Source organism: Pithys albifrons, chromosome 2 (genome assembly GCF_047495875.1).
Source record: "Pithys albifrons albifrons isolate INPA30051 chromosome 2, PitAlb_v1, whole genome shotgun sequence".
NCBI classification, from domain to species: Eukaryota; Metazoa; Chordata; class Aves; order Passeriformes; family Thamnophilidae; genus Pithys; species Pithys albifrons.
Window position 1 is genome coordinate 67,086,016 of NC_092459.1, and position 18,399 is coordinate 67,104,414.

The 18,399-nt window shown below is 39.0% G+C and overlaps 1 protein-coding gene across 1 annotated transcript in view; it reads right to left on the reverse strand.

The window, feature by feature from the left end:
* GRM1 (glutamate metabotropic receptor 1) overlaps positions 1–18,399 on the reverse strand; it is a 195,390-nt gene that overhangs the window by 32,679 nt on the left and 144,312 nt on the right. The window contains exons 5-7 of the mRNA XM_071549372.1: positions 12,432–12,678; positions 4,948–5,116; positions 2,920–3,046 (exon numbers count right to left, since the gene is read on the reverse strand). Coding sequence (XP_071405473.1) covers positions 2,920–3,046; positions 4,948–5,116; positions 12,432–12,678 — 543 coding nt within the window. The remainder of the gene's footprint in view (positions 1–2,919; positions 3,047–4,947; positions 5,117–12,431; positions 12,679–18,399) is intronic.

Genomic DNA, 18,399 nt, shown 5'->3' on the forward strand with positions numbered 1-18,399 from the left:
ACTAACTCAAACTTCAAACAAAACAGAGAATTAGTGACAAAAGCTTCACAGTTAAAATTCTCTACTACAAAACTGTCTGACAGCTTTCATCTACTATTTTCCCTGCACTTTAACCATGAATAATTTCCAAGATCAGAAGACTAATTGATTATTTTATTATTATTATTATTCTATTCATAGTGCGAGGCTAGTAAGAGAATCTATGATGTTTTCTGAGGTCATTAACACATCCTAGGTAACTGATGGCCCCAAAACTTTATGACTAATTTCATAAATCTATAAAACTGTTATGCCTTGTTTTATTGCTTATTTAAGATGATTTATGTAAACTGGGTTTACAAGTTTGACATTCATCCTTCTTATTTTCTAGTACTATAAAAGATATATTTTCTCTTGGCACAAGGACTAAGGTACTGGCTTTACTGACTTTTTCAGGTCAGGTTTTCATCATTTGCGGTGAGAAATCCTTTGTGCCTGCTGACTCCACTGAACTCCTGTTTAGGGGAAGCAATCTTGAAAAAAATTGTTTACGTTCAAAAATAAAATTGAAATGTCAGGAAACGATTGCTCAGCAGCAGAGACTGATTTCAAGTGGAGAGAATGAGCACCTTGAAAAACATGTCATAGGAAATGGGTTAGTATGTGCTTCACGTTTCTTAAAGGGACTAAGGATTTTAGAGCCTCCATCTGTGATGCAAAATGGGACTAAAACTGTACGTGTTTAGCATTTAAGATTTAAGGCAAAGGGAAAACAATCTGAACTGTGAGATGTTACCGTCTGTGTCTAGATTACTGTCAGAGCATGAATACAACACATAAAATCAAGCTATAAAAAGACATTTTATGGGAGTCCTGGCAAGAAAAGAGAATTCCAAATTAAATTCAAGCAATGGTGACTCCCACCAAGTTCAGGAGCCAGAGTTCAGCTAGCTCAATCACCCTTTTCTAAGAATTAGGATGTCCTCAGCTTCTCTTCACAGCTTTGTACTTAGTACTACAGTTCACATAAATAAATTTCAGGGGTTAAAAATAAGATTTTTTTCCTCAGTAAGGCAGACTGAAGAATCTGTGCAGGAGCAGACTGCCATTTCAATGTTCTCCAGGAAACCAGTCAATGAGTATGCTGTCATTTGGCTGATGCTACTGTGATTTTAGAACAGCAGCAGTCCAGTCCCCTTGCTAAGAAACACAAATCAGCAGGTCATCTACTGATTTCATTAAAAGTTAATAGATTGCAACATGCCCCTGAGATTTTTTCCAGCACTGATGCTTTCTTCAACTCTTTTCACTAGTGCCTGTCAATTTGACATGACCCCTTTTGAGCTACTTTGAGCAGCTGGTAGCACTGAACCATATTTTTCAAATGTACATTGATCTCTCACTAGGTTCTTGTTCTGTCTTATTGATTAAAAAGAAGTCCCAATTTTCTTCCCTGAAGAGTAGATACAAACAATTCCGTGAAACTCCAAGATGAACAAAACCTTTTTGTCTATGGATATCTCCTTTAAATTAATGGACAGTGGTGTCCTGTGAGGTAGGAGTTAAATATGAGCTTTTCCAATAATCAGGGTATTTCTGTGCCTTTTCTAGTTTCTAGTAATACAAGATACTTTTCCAACACTGGGACCCTTATGGAAGTTTTCATGCACTCCTTTTCATACAACCCACTTACATGAATCTTGAAGGAACTAAATGATCACTGAGATTTTTATATCCTGACAAATCTGTTTGTACGTGCAGCTGCACAGCAGAGCAGGGCTGGGGCAGGTGTGGGACTGGGAGGATGGGAAAACTGAGTGAGAGTAATGGCATACAGACAGTTACTTACACATCTGGAACATGACCGTAGTTTATTTTCCATGGAAAACCAAGATAGACAATGGGGTCAAGTTTCCCACTTTATTGTGATTAATAATATATTTTTAGCTGGAGAAGTGGCCAGCTTTCCCTCTCAAAAGATCCTCTGAAAGCTCATTTGGCTTCAGGGACTAGCTTAAAGTACCTCTTGGAATGATTTAATCAAAGTTTGAGGACTTTATGTTAAATGTTGCAATAACATCTAGTTGCCAGAGAGACAAAGATATGATAAGTTGCACATTTGATCTTCAGCCAGGTGATCAGGTTGTTCTTCTGACTAAGAACCTTGCTCTGCTGAATACTGGCATCCAAGATTTGCAGAGGTGACATGGGGCAGAGGTGCCAGTAGTCTTTTACAGTGACACAAAGTAAATGATAAGGTCAGGGTTATGCTTCTCAATGTGTTATATCTATTTTCTTGGGGTAATGGTTGCTGCAAAATCCAGAGCAGGTGTGGAGGTTGACCTTGATAGGTACAAAATAAACAGAAAGATGCCATAGCATGCAACTCATCCAAAGCATATACACAAGGGAGACCAATTCTAGCTCTTTCCAGCCAGCCTTTCTCAGGATTTTGTTGAAATTCCTCTTGCTGGTGGGTACAGTGAGAATGTTCTTCATATGAACAGGATTCCAGTAATCAGTTACTGAATGGCCTGAAATCCCAAATAAACTATTACTAATTGCATGGTAGAATGATCAGAAAGAGTATCAAGTCAATATGACAAGAATGTACTGAACTCTTGTGATAGACACTGCTAAATTGCAGCAATGTTGCTGAGTTCATTAGAAGCCTTAACACTTTATTAATGGTTCTGCTAACTGAAGGGGAGGAACAGACTATGACATTTCTTCTTGGTAGAATTTTTTCTATCTTTACTATTGCTGCTGTTGCACTAAGCCAAAAGAAACAACACTTTTCAGTCACCCTAAACTGCACTGAAATTTGTGTCCAAGTATGTACCTTCAATATCTCTACATGCTGCCACCTTACTGTCCACCACAGAGCATTGTCCTAGTGCCCTGTAGGAGGGGAATGTGTTTGGAGGGACACATCCCTACCTGTCAGGTCAGCATTTGGCCACCAGCCAAGCTCACAGGCTTTACATGTGAATTCATCCTGAACAAATTCATTCTCCTTGCAAGCAGTGCAAATCCAGCAGCAGCTCACTTCTCCTTTCCTGATCACCTGCAATGCAAAATACATCCTCAGTTATAATCCTCTATAAGACAATAAAGAAGCCCCTCCAGCAGGCAGAGATCACATGTACTCTTTAAAATACGACAGGACTCCTGTGTATGGCACGTTTCAAACAGCTAAAAAACATGAATCATGACTTTGCATCCATCTCTGCATACTAAAATTTGTGTTTAGGAGTTCAAGGATAATCTCTGGGGACAGACAATTCTATTTTGTTTTGAGGAGAGCGGTTCTGAGTTAAAAGTACAAACAATTTTCCCTTTGGTACAGAAGAATGTTGTGTCATATTTTCAATCAGACTTGAGGCTCAGCCTGCAAGGTGGTTGAGGTTAGGACCACCTTGCTCAGCCCACACTTAATATCTATTGTATAGTAAAAAACAGTAAACAAAGTCAAAGTTTAGAACACAGAGTGATATACGTAAATATGTACATCTACACACAAGCACATTCACATACACATAAATTCCAATTTACATGGAAGTCTCTTTGTGGCTCATTACACAAGTGTAAACAGAATTTCAAATAAGAGCAAATTAAAAACGATACTGCTAAAAGGATGTATTGGGTCCTAGTAGAAAATAAAACCATCATTCAGTGACCAAGTGCATGCTTCAGAACTGCTCTTTTATACACAAATATCCCTGAAAGCTTTCTTTCTTCGCTGCAAATGCGGCTACCTGTAATGATCCAAAGCTGAAAAGATGTTTTCCTTGTCTTGACTCCTAATTTTGTTACCTTGAGATTGAAAGAAAGATTAAGGACACCTCCAGCTCACAGGGCTCTGACAAAAGTTCTGGCCCTGTTTGTCAGCAAGGAGGAATCCAGCCTTTTCTTCAAGATCTTCCTATCCAACTATATGCAGAAATAACCACAGTCATGAAATGAAAAATGTTTGTTTATTGAACACTGGCTTTGTGGGCTTTTTTCGTTAACATTTCCTCCTGCAGTCTGTGGAGAGAGTCCAACAGACTTCAGAGAGATGAAGCTGGCATTTTGTATGCATGGTGTTTATATATACACACATACACAAACTGCACAATCTCAAAACCAGGAAAAAGATGCTTTGGAGGGTGGTAAATACCAATCATGTATCTTCTCCAAGACTGTTGGATTATAACACTGCCTTTGCCAAATCATCAATCACTTATTGCTTAGAGTAGCAATATAGAAACAAAAAGCTGCAAATGTGCTTATTAAATGAAAATAGAAAGGCAGTTCTGATCTAAGGAGACTTTCCTCAACGAGTGTCTCACCATTTTAAACTTACTGCATCCATATCATTTTGATAGTGGTGGAACATGTCTTTATGTCATCTAGACATGACAGGTGGCAAATATTTGTAGCCTGATGCAAGTGCTACTGTTTGGTAAACACAGGGTGATTTCATTTGTGTTTCCTTACCTCCTATTGTGAACATGAGATACAAATAGATGCCTTTTTTTGTTTTGTTTTTGTTTTTTTTTGTTTCTTGGTTTTGGTTTGGTGTTTTTTTTTTTACTTTTCCTTGCAGGTGTTATTGCTGGAACAAAATACTGGATTCCCATGGGTCATGATATTTTCAGGATCAGCCCCCAAGTGAATCACAGCCACTGCATGTTGTAGGCAATGACTAAGTGAAAATCTTGTTCTCTCTTACTTAAGGTGAAATTCAAATCCTGTCACACAAGAAGATTCAGCATCCCTACAAAGGGTAAGTTTAGAAAACATGGTCCTGTATATGGGACCATTAAAGAAAGATGTGAATTTAGGAGCATTTCTGTAATTTTGGCTTTCCTGAAGAAAGGAGGTCCTATGCCTTGGCTTAAAAAGAAGCTTGCTTGGCTTTAAGGAAAAACACTGACTAGATATCCACATTTCTATAGCAGAAAGCAAGTGTCTGAGGCCCACCTTAATCTGACCCTTCAAGCAAGGCTCGCTGCACACCGATCGGACCATCCCACTCTTGTTCATCTGGATCCTGTAGTCGTCAATGTTAAGCACTCCCTCGTGCCAGGTCCCAATGAGGACATAGTCATAGCGGTTGGGCTCTATGTACTGCAGATTCATTATGTCATACCTGCAAGGGAAAAAAGAGAAAGTGAGTCACTGTCCTTCAACTCAAAGGACAAAATTTACCTTGCCCTACTCCCTCTGCCTCCAAATATTCATGGACCAGGGACGTAACACCAGGGACTTAAGTTTCACAGAAACACCAAATCCTGTAGGACTTGCAGCAGAATCATGGGAAATGACACCTCTGATTGCCACACAACTGCTAATTGTCTCCTCTGCTTGCTTGAAACTGTGAGTAAAAATTCTGTGTCTGGGAAGAGCTGCACATTGAAGACAACAAGCTTTGCTAAAGGTGCACCTGAAGAATAACCCTGGATGGTGTGTTTTCAAACCATTTTTCAACATACCTTTGCCATTTGTTTGGTGTCTGCATACAGTCTAGTTGTAGTATAGCCCTTCATGGGAGTTCTCAAGTAGAAATGCTCAAACTGAACTAGTTTGCCATAAGTTAACTACAAGTGCTAGTTCAAGTATTTTTTGTTACCCAGTCCAGTGAGATGGTCAGGCAAACTTAGCAGCTCAGTCACAAAATTTACTTCCATACCCTAGGCAAGTAAGAGAGAACTTCCCAAGGCTAAGGTAAGGGAAGCATAAGGAACTCCTGCAATAAACATCCAGCCTCCATCACTGCCTTCAATGTGTTGGACATGATGCATACACATTCCTTACAGTTTATTATTCTGTTCCTTCTTTTACCCACAGAATGTGGCTTGTTTCTTAGTAGGAAATAACTCAGAATGGAAGAATGAATATTTGAGTGTGCACAGAGAGGAAGAACCACAAAAGAGGCTGAACTTATTCCCTGGTCTCTTAAGATGAGAAGGGGGAGGGTTTTGTTTAAAGAAGGACAAGAGAAAAACTGCTGAGAACCAGAAATCAGTGCTGGAGTTGAAAATATTAAAGCATCTTCCATTTTCCAAGCCTGAGAGTTACTGTGTTGCTTTTCTTTACTGGGCTGTCTCAGGTTCTGGGATTATTATTTTTTTTTTAATATCGAGTATTGCTAATCTGTATGTGCTTAAGGAATGAAGGGTAAGGTAAGCAAGGTATGAGCCATAAATAAAACTGGGATGCTTGGTAGTGAGAGAAGAGAGACATCTATTTCTTTCTTATCAATTCTGAGGTTCAAACATGCAGAATTTCAACTCTCCTTGCAGTTCACAAAGGAAAGAAGTGTTAGAATCTCTCTCTAGACCTGGGGTTTTTTTTCTTAACTTCATCTTTGAGGGTCTCTCTAGTTAAAGATTATTTAAAGAAGTGCATATTTATAGCTGTAATTAGACCTCAGTCTTGCAAATATGTATGCTCAGATAATGCCGGTGCCACTGCAGAGCTCCTATGAACCACAGGTGAAAAGGGATTCCTGACACAGAGTTCAATGGAGATCTAACCAGGAGGCAGCTCCACTGATTGACATTTGGCTCCTAATAAAGGCATTGATTAGAAAAGGGGTAAATTTCAAATTTATTAGGGAAAAATAGCTTCTCATATCGCAGTTATTGTAATGGGAGAAGATGAAAAAAGGAATGCTGTTTCCAGACTTGTGAAGAATCAGGATAGCAAAAAGCAGTGACAGTCAGGCACTTCATAATGGAGACTCAGCAGACAGGAGTAAAACTCATCAGGAATGTACATGCCTCTACCTAGCAAGAAAAGTTTACTTGGATTTTAGTGTGACCTTGTACTAGACTGACACAAAATCAGTTACTCTGGGCTGGAAAATTAATTCAGGAATGGAAATAAAAGGATACTAAAACCTCACATTCCCTTAATGGAATTTTTGAGCCTGCACATATTGTTTTCCTTTTTACAAAAAATATATTACAAGGCACAAAGTGGCATTAATGCAATATCAATTAAGAGTTTCTTGTGTTTCCTTGAAATATTATTCCCTTTGCTATAGGTTATCTGTCAAAGAATAAAGTATGCAGACTAAAAGCTCTGACACAATTTTGTGTATGACAAGTTGTACAATGTTTGCAGCTTTGATATGCAGCTTGAATCTTAAGTGGTGAAAGTGTGGTCTAATACACTCGGTATATGGAGACGTGCTTAAGTTCTTTATCCTTTCCTTATTTTTCCTTAATGAAAAATTTCTGCTTTGAGCAAGTTCAGTGATAGAATACTTCCCTTCATCCCCTTGCTCACATATGTACAACTTAAAAAATTTTGGCCTGTGTCCATGGTAAGAATTATTATTCCAGAAGGAATGGATTTGACAAGAGCTGTGAAACTCTAAGAGAGCAAGGACCATGGAGGCAGCTGTATTTCACACACATATGGCAGCATTTACAGAAGCCATTAAGGCATTCTGCATGTAAGAAAATATACCCTTCTTTTAGTATAAGGGCATGGTCTTCAGTGTATTGGGAAACGGTGTGATCAAATAGGAGGTATCATATGAACAATCTACTTTTAAGCTGAGCCAGAATGTTAGTCAGCTGGCCACAGGCACACTCTTACTCTGATTTGTCTGAGATCGCTGAAGTTACATTTTTCCATAGCCATAATACCAGAGTGGTCGTGATGTTTGCTGTCCTGGAAGACAGAATGGAAAACAGCAATACCAAGCAATGCTGGGATTTAAATGGACAAAAAACGCACCCACAATCCAAACTCCAAAACAGCAATGCATATTTGAAAAAAAAAAGTACTTTACATACAAGTTTAAAGTATTTGCAGTTGATAATTTTGTCAAAGCTTTAGAGTTGGCAGAGTTGTCATGACTGAAGCCAGAACAGCTACTGGAAATTTTGAACCAGATAGATTTAGGTGGTCCTAAGTCCAAGTCTAGTTAAGGTAGAATTTTATTTAGGTGAAAGGTTTGTGAACCTCAACATTTCTGCACATATCAGAGGTCCATTCTAGGGGCTGAAAATTCTCCTGCTCAGTGTCACAAAGCATTTTATGTTCAAAGGTCTATACAAATTGTTTGTCCTAGAGAGGTAAGGTTCTTCATTCCTGCCACAAGGTAAAAGGAGACAATTACCCTAGAATAGATCAGAGCTAAAAATGTATTTGGCTGCTGCCCTTTGCATAGGCCCAGAGAAGGATATGGTATTGACTACTACATCCTTCACACCTTCTCCAGCCATTTCTGGAAATTCGAGTGATATGATTACTACAGAGAAAGGAAGCAGGAGCTACCCAATGAAAATAAAATGTGCAGCAATTTTACCAGCATCTTCTTAATGACAATATAGCAAGTGAGTATGGTTGAGTTTCCAGAGTTACAACCATGTCATTTTTCTTCAGAGGGAGTGCAGTCAGCTAAATGATTGAATTTGTGTCCTTCTGATAAAAGTCTGCATCACATTTCTGCATAAAAAAATCTTCAAAGAAAAGATTCTTCACAGAAGAAATGCACCTTTGAAAATGTACTTTGTGTTTTCTAATCTCATTTTGATAAAAGGTTGAAACTATAATCGAGCCTGAGATAGAAAAAGAGTTGAATCTAAACAAATGGTTAAGGTTTCATGAAGATGTAAGGGTTTCAAAACAGGAGATCAAGTGAGTGCCAGAGGAACATAACTATGTGCAACTGTATCTGCTCTACCCATGATGATTGCATGTGGGAGTCAATTGCTCAAAGAATCTCATAGATTTTGAGAATAAATTATGAAGAAGGTTGCTGCCAACCAAGAAGAAATATTAATTTATTCCACCTTGTGAAGTTCATTTTTTCATGTGATATGATGACAGGATATATAAAAATTTTTTCCACATTTGTGTGACATTCTTGCACTGGCATAGAAAAGCCAAAAAGCTAGGAAATTTCAGAGCAGAAAGTCTTTGCTATATTGAGCTGTTGCATGTAGTGTTTATCTTTTCATTTTGCTGAGATACCAAAACTCATTTGCATGTTGATACAGTGCTGTGGTCTCTTCACTGATCCACAAAGAGCCTTTTCATGTGAAGCTGTGGAAATGCTATAGCCTATCTGAAGTTAAATACAATTCTGTTAAACTACTGTTGGCATCCAAAGATCTGACAGACTGTACAGATCACATTTCATATACACATAGCCATTCTCTGATATGATATTGCCCATGTCATAAATGCCAAAGACTGTTCCAAACATAACAGAATGAATAACAAAAAGGTTAATTGGATTACCTTGCCCAAACTCGCTAGCTCCAGCTGTGAAAATATAAATGAGAAAAAACAAAAACAACAAAAACCCCCTACTTCAAATAACTCAAGAGAAATTAACCTTGCTGTAGATTAAAATGGAATAAACTCTACCATTCTGTTATACTCAGAGGAATATCCTGATATAAGCTCTCTTGTATTTTGAATTCAGGAACCGTTCAATTTAATTCTATGTTTGGTTCTGATAAGAGCTGTGGAAATGCTTTTGGGTTACAAAATAGTAAATAAGAATAGGGCTAAAATTGGAAAATTACATCTAAACATCAAACTGGATAACTAACAGACAGAAAATGCAATATAAGCAAAGCTGGAGTAATATTTTTATGGACACAAGTGGTGTGCAAAAAGCCTAAAGCTATACTACATAGTAATTTCTATCTATTTTCTAAATTATACATGCAAAGACTTGATTTATTCATTTGTGTCAATAAGTATGTGTTTGAGTGTAAGGGAATTGCTTGCCTTTGCTTTCAAAGTCTGACCTAGCTAATGTGTATATTTGACAAAAAAAAGTCTGAAGCATACAATGTTCAAAAAGAAGACCAATCTGACCAGCTTTTTATTATTGATTAAATGTAACAAACTGTTTGAATGCATATACTGTTTAAATATGACAGTAGAAATAAATATAACAGTATAGAAAAGAGCAAAATCCACAAAAAGGGTTGCAAGCAGAACCCTGGCAACTACAGGCCTGTCAGCCTGACCTCCGTGCCTGGCAGGGTTATGGAGCAGTTCATCCTGAGTGCAATCACACAGCACCTTCAGGGTGGACAAGGGATTAGACCCAGCCAGCATGGGTTTAGGAGGGGCAGGTCCTGTCTGACCAACCTGATCTCTTTTTACGCTCAGGTGACCCACCTGGTGGATGAGGGGAAGGCTGTGGATGTGGTCTATCTGGACTTCAGCAAGGCCTTTGACACTGTCTCCCATAATATACTCCTGGAAAAGCTGGTAGCCCATGGCCTGGACAACTGTACCCTCTCCTGGATTAGGAGCTGGCTGGAGGGTCGGGTCCAGAGAGTGCTGTTGAACAGAGCTGCATCCAGCTGGCGGCCAGTCACCAGTGGTGTTCCCCAGGGGTCTGTGTTGGGTCCAGTCCTGTTTAACATCTTGATGATTTGGATTAGGGGATTGAGTCCATCATCAGCAAATTTGCTGATGACACCAAGCTGGGAGGGAGTGTCGATCTGCTGGAAGGCAGGAGGGCTCTGCAGTGGATCTGGATAGACTTGAGAGATGGGCTGATTCCAATGGGATGAAGTTCAACAAGGCCAAGTGCCGGGTCCTGCACTTTGGCCACAACAACCCCCTGCAGCACTACAGGCTGGGCACAGAGTGGCTGGAGAGCAGCCAGGCAGAAAGGGACCTTGGAGTACTAATTGACAGGAAGCTCAACATGAGCCAACAGTGTGCCCAGGTGGCCAAGAAGGCCAAAGGGATCCTGTCCTGTATCAAAAATAGCGTGGCCAGCAGGACCAGGGAAGTGATCCTTCCCCTGTACTCTGCGTTGGCAAGGCCACACCTTGAGTACTGTGTTCAGTTCTGGGCCCCTCAGTTCAGAAAGGATATTGAGGTGCTGGAGCGAGTCCAGAGAAGAGCAACAAGACTGGTGAAGGGACTGGAGCACAAGCCCTATGGGGAGAGGCTGAGGGAGCTAGGGTTGTTTAGCCTGGAGAAGAGGAGGCTTAGAGGTGACCTCATCTCTGTCTATAACTACCTGAAGGGAAGTTCTAGCCAGTTGGGGGTTGGTCTCTTCTCCCAGGCACTCAGCAATAGGACAAGGGGGCATGGGCTTAAGCTCTGCCAGGGGAAATTTAAGTTGGATATCAGAAAAAAATTCTTTGCAGAGAGAGTAATCAGGCATTGGAATGGGCTGCCCACAGAGGTGGTGGATTCACCATACCTAGAGATTTTTAAACGCAGATTGGACGTGGCGCTGAGTGCCATGATCTGGTAAATGGACTAGAGTTGGACCAAGGGTTGGACTCGATGATCTTGGAGGTCTTTTCCAACCCAATCCATTCTATGATTCTATGATTCTATGATTCTAAAACATTGGCCAGTTTTCCCAGTAAACCTGATAATAGAAGAGTTGCTCTAAGACCACTCTGTCTCATGAATACTCTTTAAAGGCATGTGTCAGACTGTAAACTCTTATTTGTTCCAGAGCCCTCCCTTTGTGCAGTGTTGGCACTCAGATGCATTTATACAATGGGCCCAAAGATGGAGTGAGAGAGTCTTTTATATCACCTTAATAACTCAGTAGGAAAACTAACTTCAATAAAGTAACACCTGAGTATGTTTTAGTTAATAATGGATTTTGTACATCAGCAGGTGAAATAAATGTATTTATAAAAATACAAACAAACTTAAAAATCCATCTGTTAAAATAGTTTAACAGAATGCACAGAACTAAATGAAATGATCTCTGTCAGCCCACTTCCACAACAGAAACAAAGGTGACATCCAAGTCCACAAAGTTACTGTCTCACTGTTTGGGTACATGCTGTGTCTGATGGGGAGGGCTAGACAGTAGCAGCTACCACAGTTGGGGCCACACCCCAGAGGAGTGAAACACGGAAACTTCTGTCAAAAAACCCCAATTGTTTGTCCTGCTCTACTCAGACATCTTTAAACTCTGGGACTGAGCTGATTGCAGAGTGAAACAAGTTAAGGAGACCAAACAAGAGCCCACCAAGCAGAACTAGACAGTCTCTGAAGAGGTTTCAGCAGAGCTTCAGTTGGACAGGGATGTGCTCTACAGCCCTCCCTTCAAAACTGTGACAAGCAAATGCTTCCCTAAATTCCAGTGATTCTTATTAGACTTTATACATATTAAAACCCTGGTGCTGAGTCTCAGTCTTCCCTCATACACCAAAAGTGTGTGAGATACAAGGTTTGTCCTCTCCTGAAACACTAGAAATTTTATGGGCAATACTGTAGTTCCTGTCCCAATATTAAATGTAGCTATCAATATGTCATGTGTTACCAGTGTTATTCCTGGCCATTGGAAAGCCTGATCCTGATAGCTCCATTTATGTCTAACTTTATGTTAGCATGCTTTATGTTTCAGCAAAACAGCCAAAAAATTCTCCATCACCAAACCTGGTAACATTCCCACTTCCCAACCTCAACTTTAATTAGTTGAGATGAAACCTCTTTACCTTCCTGGTGCATCTCCCTTTTCATCAAACCAAACTTCTTCTCCAGAAACGCCAATGAATGAGGATTTGAGGAGGAACTCCAAGAGCTTGCTGCCATCAATTGGCTTCATAGCATCACAGAGTCCAACATGTCCAGGGCAGAGAGAATGATGCATATTTTGTAGTCCATGAGCCATAGCATATATAGCATTGATGACAAATCCCATTTTACTGTCCTGCACATAATTTTCTTCTAGGCTCTCATTGCCTACAATAATAAGAAAAAAGCATTGTTATAAACAAAGATGAAATAACATGAAAATGTGAAAAAGCAATGATATGTAAAAAGAGATTTCCTTATTTCTCTTATACCAAGAACAAGCCAGTGATTTTAATTAATTTCCTTCTCCCCACCCCTGACATCTTTAATTCATTGGATGTAAAATGCTTCATGAGAAAGCACTAGTTAAATGAAATTGTTAATTTTCATTTGTTATTCTTTTAATTTTTCCTTGTCATCCCACAATGCTATTTATGCTAAGAAAGGTTAAACAGCCCAGTATCAAAATTATACTTTTCAGCTGGAAGAATTTTTAAAAGCAATTTCCTTGTAAATTTGCCTTTTTGTTATATTCGAAGATTTTTTTAATCTTATGTTTTTGAGGGTCAAGATAGCAATGTCCCTTTCAGTGTTAATAAGTAAACAATATAAATCAGCATCACTTCCTGACTTATCAGAAATAATAATTTTAGTTAAAAGTAGTAGTAGATTTGCCAATTTGGTATTTCTATAGAAAGTCAAACAGAATTTGTAACACTGAAAGACTTTTCATGTAACTACACCCAGAGCAGACATTGGAGTCTCTGTCCACAGCTCAGAAACTGTGGCAGCAAAGGTTTTCACCACACATGTTTTACCTCCGATCTGCTGATGGGCCAGCACTGTCATGGAGTGCTGTTTGTGGCTGCACATCACATCAGCCCTTGGAGGGTCCTGGGCCATTCCCTGCTTCCCCTCACAAGCTCCTGAACCCTGCCAGCATCAACCCCAAGTCACTGCGGACAGGTGCTGTGTGGTGCCGAGGCAGCTGGAAGTAAGAAACCTCCTTGTTTTGTTTCTTTCCCCTTGAGTCATTCAATCACAATATGCTCCAAACTGCAAGATGCTTTTATCTGCAGGCCTCCCACGTTACTCGATGTTTAACAGGCACTGGCAATGCAGTCTCTGTCAAAGTAACACCTTGTCTACACCAGGGAAGTAGGATGTGTGAGAGACTAGGTGTTAACTGACACTTCTTGAATCCAGGTTGAAGAAGATATCTGTTGTTTTAGTATGAAGAAAAGCAGTAAAAATCTACAAGTTCACTGAAACTTTCAAGTTGAAAAAATAGTTCCTTACCCTAATGTTACCCTGTGATACAGCTTTCAAATCAAACCATGAAGACCATCTTTACATATATCCTTGGAAATGGCTCTGATTTGGTAGGTATTGTCAGGTTGTTTGCCCTGCAATTCAGAAATGTCATCTGGGAATTCATTAGGACAGCAGAGATCCCAAATGCAGGGATGTCTGGGTCTCAGTGCAACTGGACAAGAAAATCTTGCATCAGTAACTACTTTTCCAGATAAGCTGAACATACCAAAAAGTTGTGACGGTGAATTAAAAAAAGACTTGTGAAATAGCATAATCTGACTGAATGAGTTCATGTGCTTTTCACTGCCACACAGTCACCGTCGGCATCATCAAGCAAGGAACAACTGGAGAAGTTCTTCCCACGGGCAACATATCTACCACTTTCTTTGCAGGAAAAGATTCATAGGTCCTATTCAAATCATATGAAACCAGCACCATTCAGATCCATGTTCAGAAACACAGAAAGAAGAAAAACCTTATGTGCAAGTTGATCGATCATTCACCCAGGGAAGCAAAGAGTGTGCCAGTGCATATGTACCTTCCCTTATGTATGGTATAGCATAGATCTGTTGCTTCTATATGTTAATATGCACTGTCATTATACTATCTCTAGGTGTGTTTTATCTGCTGATTAGCCCACAGGATTAGCACACTGTGAATTTATCACTGATTCTGCCTTCTTGGAGATAGAAAATGAGTGTTCTCCATCCCTAAGAGAATGAGAGGCAGGCAGTACCTGGCCTTAGTGCAACACTCCTCTCTTTCTTGTGAAGCCTTTAGGCAGTGGGTTGTAAAAGTGATCACAAAATGACTGATCGTGCACTGCACTCACTATCTGCTGTTTTCTATCTTGGATGCTTCCTTTATTTCACAATTAGTTAAAAAAAAAAGAAAAAAAAAGAGTATAAACATCAGTAATACTTGCAGGAGATAACGATAGCATCCATATGCATTCCCTGAGGCAAGAATTCATGAGGCTGCTGGAGGCAGAAAACTAAATGTGACAGAACCTGCCAATGTTTAAAAAGAGGCCATTTCCCTCAAGTATGTATTAACTCAGCAAAACAAGCTTTGGTTGCTCAGATTTCAATATAGTATGCACACCTCCAAAGAGAATAAATATTTGATGGTGGGAGGGAGGATTTACTTTTGACTGTTTAGGAGTGAACATCCAGCTTACACTAAGACTCCAAGCATACAGTCCCACACTGCAGAGGTGACTGCCTTAATGTCACCTATAGAAGTAATTACATTGTAGTGGAAAGCAACATGTGAATCATTATATGGTAATGAATTATCTCAGATCAGTAATATAAATGTCCCTATGTGTAAATAGACACTTTTCAGTAAATTCAGCATGAGTAGCGATACTTTATCTAAATTTAACTTCCTAGAGTCATGATCCATTTTATTTTATTTTCATCATTTATTTTCATCAGTTATTGACATACTCATGCATTTGAACTTGCAAGAATTCACATAGGATGAGCAGTAAGAAATATGTGGGTTCTTAAAACTAATGAAATCATGTAATTATGTTCTACCAGAAACAAAACAGAGGCAATTAATGTTCAGTTAAGTTTTTATAGGGCACCTTTTTAATAAATGCAAGAACTTTACTATAATTGTTATGGAGCTTCTCTGTAAAGCTGTATTTTTCCTCAGTAGGTCTTTGAAATGTAACAAAGGGCAAAGTAGAACTCTGAACTGTGAAAATTTTATTTTTCCTTCCTCCCTCATATTTTGGAAAAAAATACCATTTATCTACAAATTTGAACACTAATGTTAATTAACATTAAAAATTGAAAATTATTTTGTTAGCTTCCCTTTTTTTCACACACACCCCTCCCCCCCATTTTAGCTTTTGTTAGCTTTCAGTAAGCAAAGAAAAAATTGTAAATCATGTGAGCACAGGATTAATTGAAGTCACTCAAATTTAGGCCATTACTTTTTTGAATGACCTTGAAGAATTCAGGTGTCCTAAATGTCACTTACTTATCTTTGCATTGGGTGTAATGCAAATCTTCCTCTCATAACTTAATTTTAACACTTTCTCAGTAGTCTGGGTCATTTTTTCTTATCACAGTTTTGATTTTAGTCTTTGTTTTTGTCAGTGAATCTTGAAGGGAGAGGGTATATACACACATACACTACTAAATGAAAAAGAAAAACCAAACCAAATCAACAAACAAAAAAACCCCATCAACCAGAAAAACCCCAAACACCACACCTTGGCTACACAGAACTGAAAAATGCTGCAAATACTGCTAAAAGTGAAATGCCCATGTACAGGGGGAATGAAGGAATGAAGAGAGGATAGGGACAGGACACATTTTCATGAAACTCACTTTGAATTTTTCCTTTTACCATAATGTGCCTCACAGCTAATTAATATTAGCTTCAGATAAATACTGAAAAGGACCTGAAGCAACCATGAATATAGTCTAGTGCTTTAGCTGTGAGGTCAGTGTGGAGCTAACAGTGTTCTGGTGAGCAGAGAGCATATTTTGCAAATCCACTTGACAAACTGAAATAAAGTATGCTATCAGAATTATGGTAAGGCATAAGTTAATTGTCATGTAAAAGCAAAGATAGGAGAAATCTGTTAATACTCAATTTGAAGGTAAGAACAGAGGATTATTCCTTCGCAGTCCTCAGAATGGCTAGGGAAGAAGAGTATTGTGATGGAAAGATTTGTAAAAACATTTTGGTTCGGGAATCTGATGAATACCTAGCCAGTTGGCAAATTTTGAATAAAAACATGCATTTGATAAAGAACACAGTCTGTTCACAGATGACTCTTGATTAGATTAAAAAGCAAAAATCTGTTGAGTCAAAGTGTTATATATTAAAATGTTTCATTTGGAATAGGCAAATAGTGTTATGGCTTGCTACTGTCCTCTGTTGAATATTTAAAGGAACAGAAAAATCGATTTTGGTGTCTTGGTCTAGTTAGTAATTGTTATGAGAACTGTCTTCTTTTCTAGTGGTCCCAGCAGAGGTATGAAGTATTAAAAATTGTATATACTGCTTTCTTTCTTTATAGTGGTTCTTCCCAGGAATGGCATGTTTTATTGGTAGGCCATACGAGATTTTAGTTTTGTTGCAAGCTACAATATGGTGGTGGTTACATTCAATATGAATGCTAATTTATGGAAAAAAATTATCCTGCAAGGACAATTTGGGCTAAATTTCATTGGGAAACTGAAGTAAAAGAAATTTCTCGTACTTTGGTTGCATACTTGAATTGCATGTGTAACAACTTGGCACAAAGCTATGCCAAAGAGTAAAGAGGGCTTCTCCTGAAAAAAACAGGTGGCAGAGCAGCTATGAACTGGTAAAGCAGTACCCAATCTAATAGCAATTGTCCATATACATCTGAAAAATTATAGAAGTGGGTTTCTTTCGCTCTCCTTCAATCCTAACATACACCACCTTAACCAAAGGGTGGTCAAACATTGAAAAAGGCTTCTTAAATGTGGTCAGTGCATCAAGCCTCTCTGTGTTTGAAGCCATTTGGACATTATAGGGCCCTTCCAACAGATCTGAATTAAGGAAACTCCAACAAAACAAAAGAACACCCAATGGCTCTGAGAAAAATTTCATCTGGCTCTGTACAAGTTTGTGTGGAGATGTGCTAGTGTCATCATGTGTCCTTGGAACACGATGGAAATCAAAATCTTACACTGGCTCGTGTACGGAAGACCTGACAAACTTTGACCACAACAAATTTGTGTTACAGGATCTTTCAAGGAGCAGGGCAGAAGGCCAACACGTTGAGCTGACCAGAAATTTTAAATCTGAGACCCTAAAAGTAAGAACTAAAGATTATTTGGAAATTAAATGACACGTGAAAGGTGATAACAAACTTAGTTTACAGTGATTTACAGTTTGCAGCAAGATTTTAGGATATTTGGCTACTTAGAAAAATTAGAGAATTTTATTTAGATGCTTGACTATTTAATTTTTTTTTCTTTGGATATATAGGAGAGAAAATGTAATCAACTCTACATTTCTGTTTTGTCACCATATTATTGATTTTTTTGTATTAATTTTATTTAGAAACATAGAATCACTTAGGTTGGAAAAGAATTTTGAGATCACTGAGTCCAACCCTTAACCTGACACTGCCAAGGCCACCACTAAACCGTGTCCCTAAGTGCCACAGGTACACATCTTTTAAATACCTCCAGCAATGGTGATTCAACCACTTCCCTGGGCAGCCTGTTCCAATGCTTGATGACTCTTTCAGTGAAGAAATTTTCCCTAATAGGAAAGGCATGTCAGGTGCATTTGACTCCCTCATCCAGGGCATTGATAACAGTCTTAAGCAGGACTTAAGGCCTGGGCAATCCCACTAGTAACCAGCTGCCAGCTAGATTTAATTTCATCTACCAACTGCTCTCTTGGCCTGGACATCCAGCCAATTTTCTACCCAGTGAGAAGTGCACCTGTCCAAGCCATGTGGACAACATCCACTGCCTTTCCCTCATCCACTTGGTGGGTCACCTGATCACAAAAGCAGACCAGGTAGGTCAAGCAGGACCTGCCTTTCACAAACCCATGCTGGCTGGG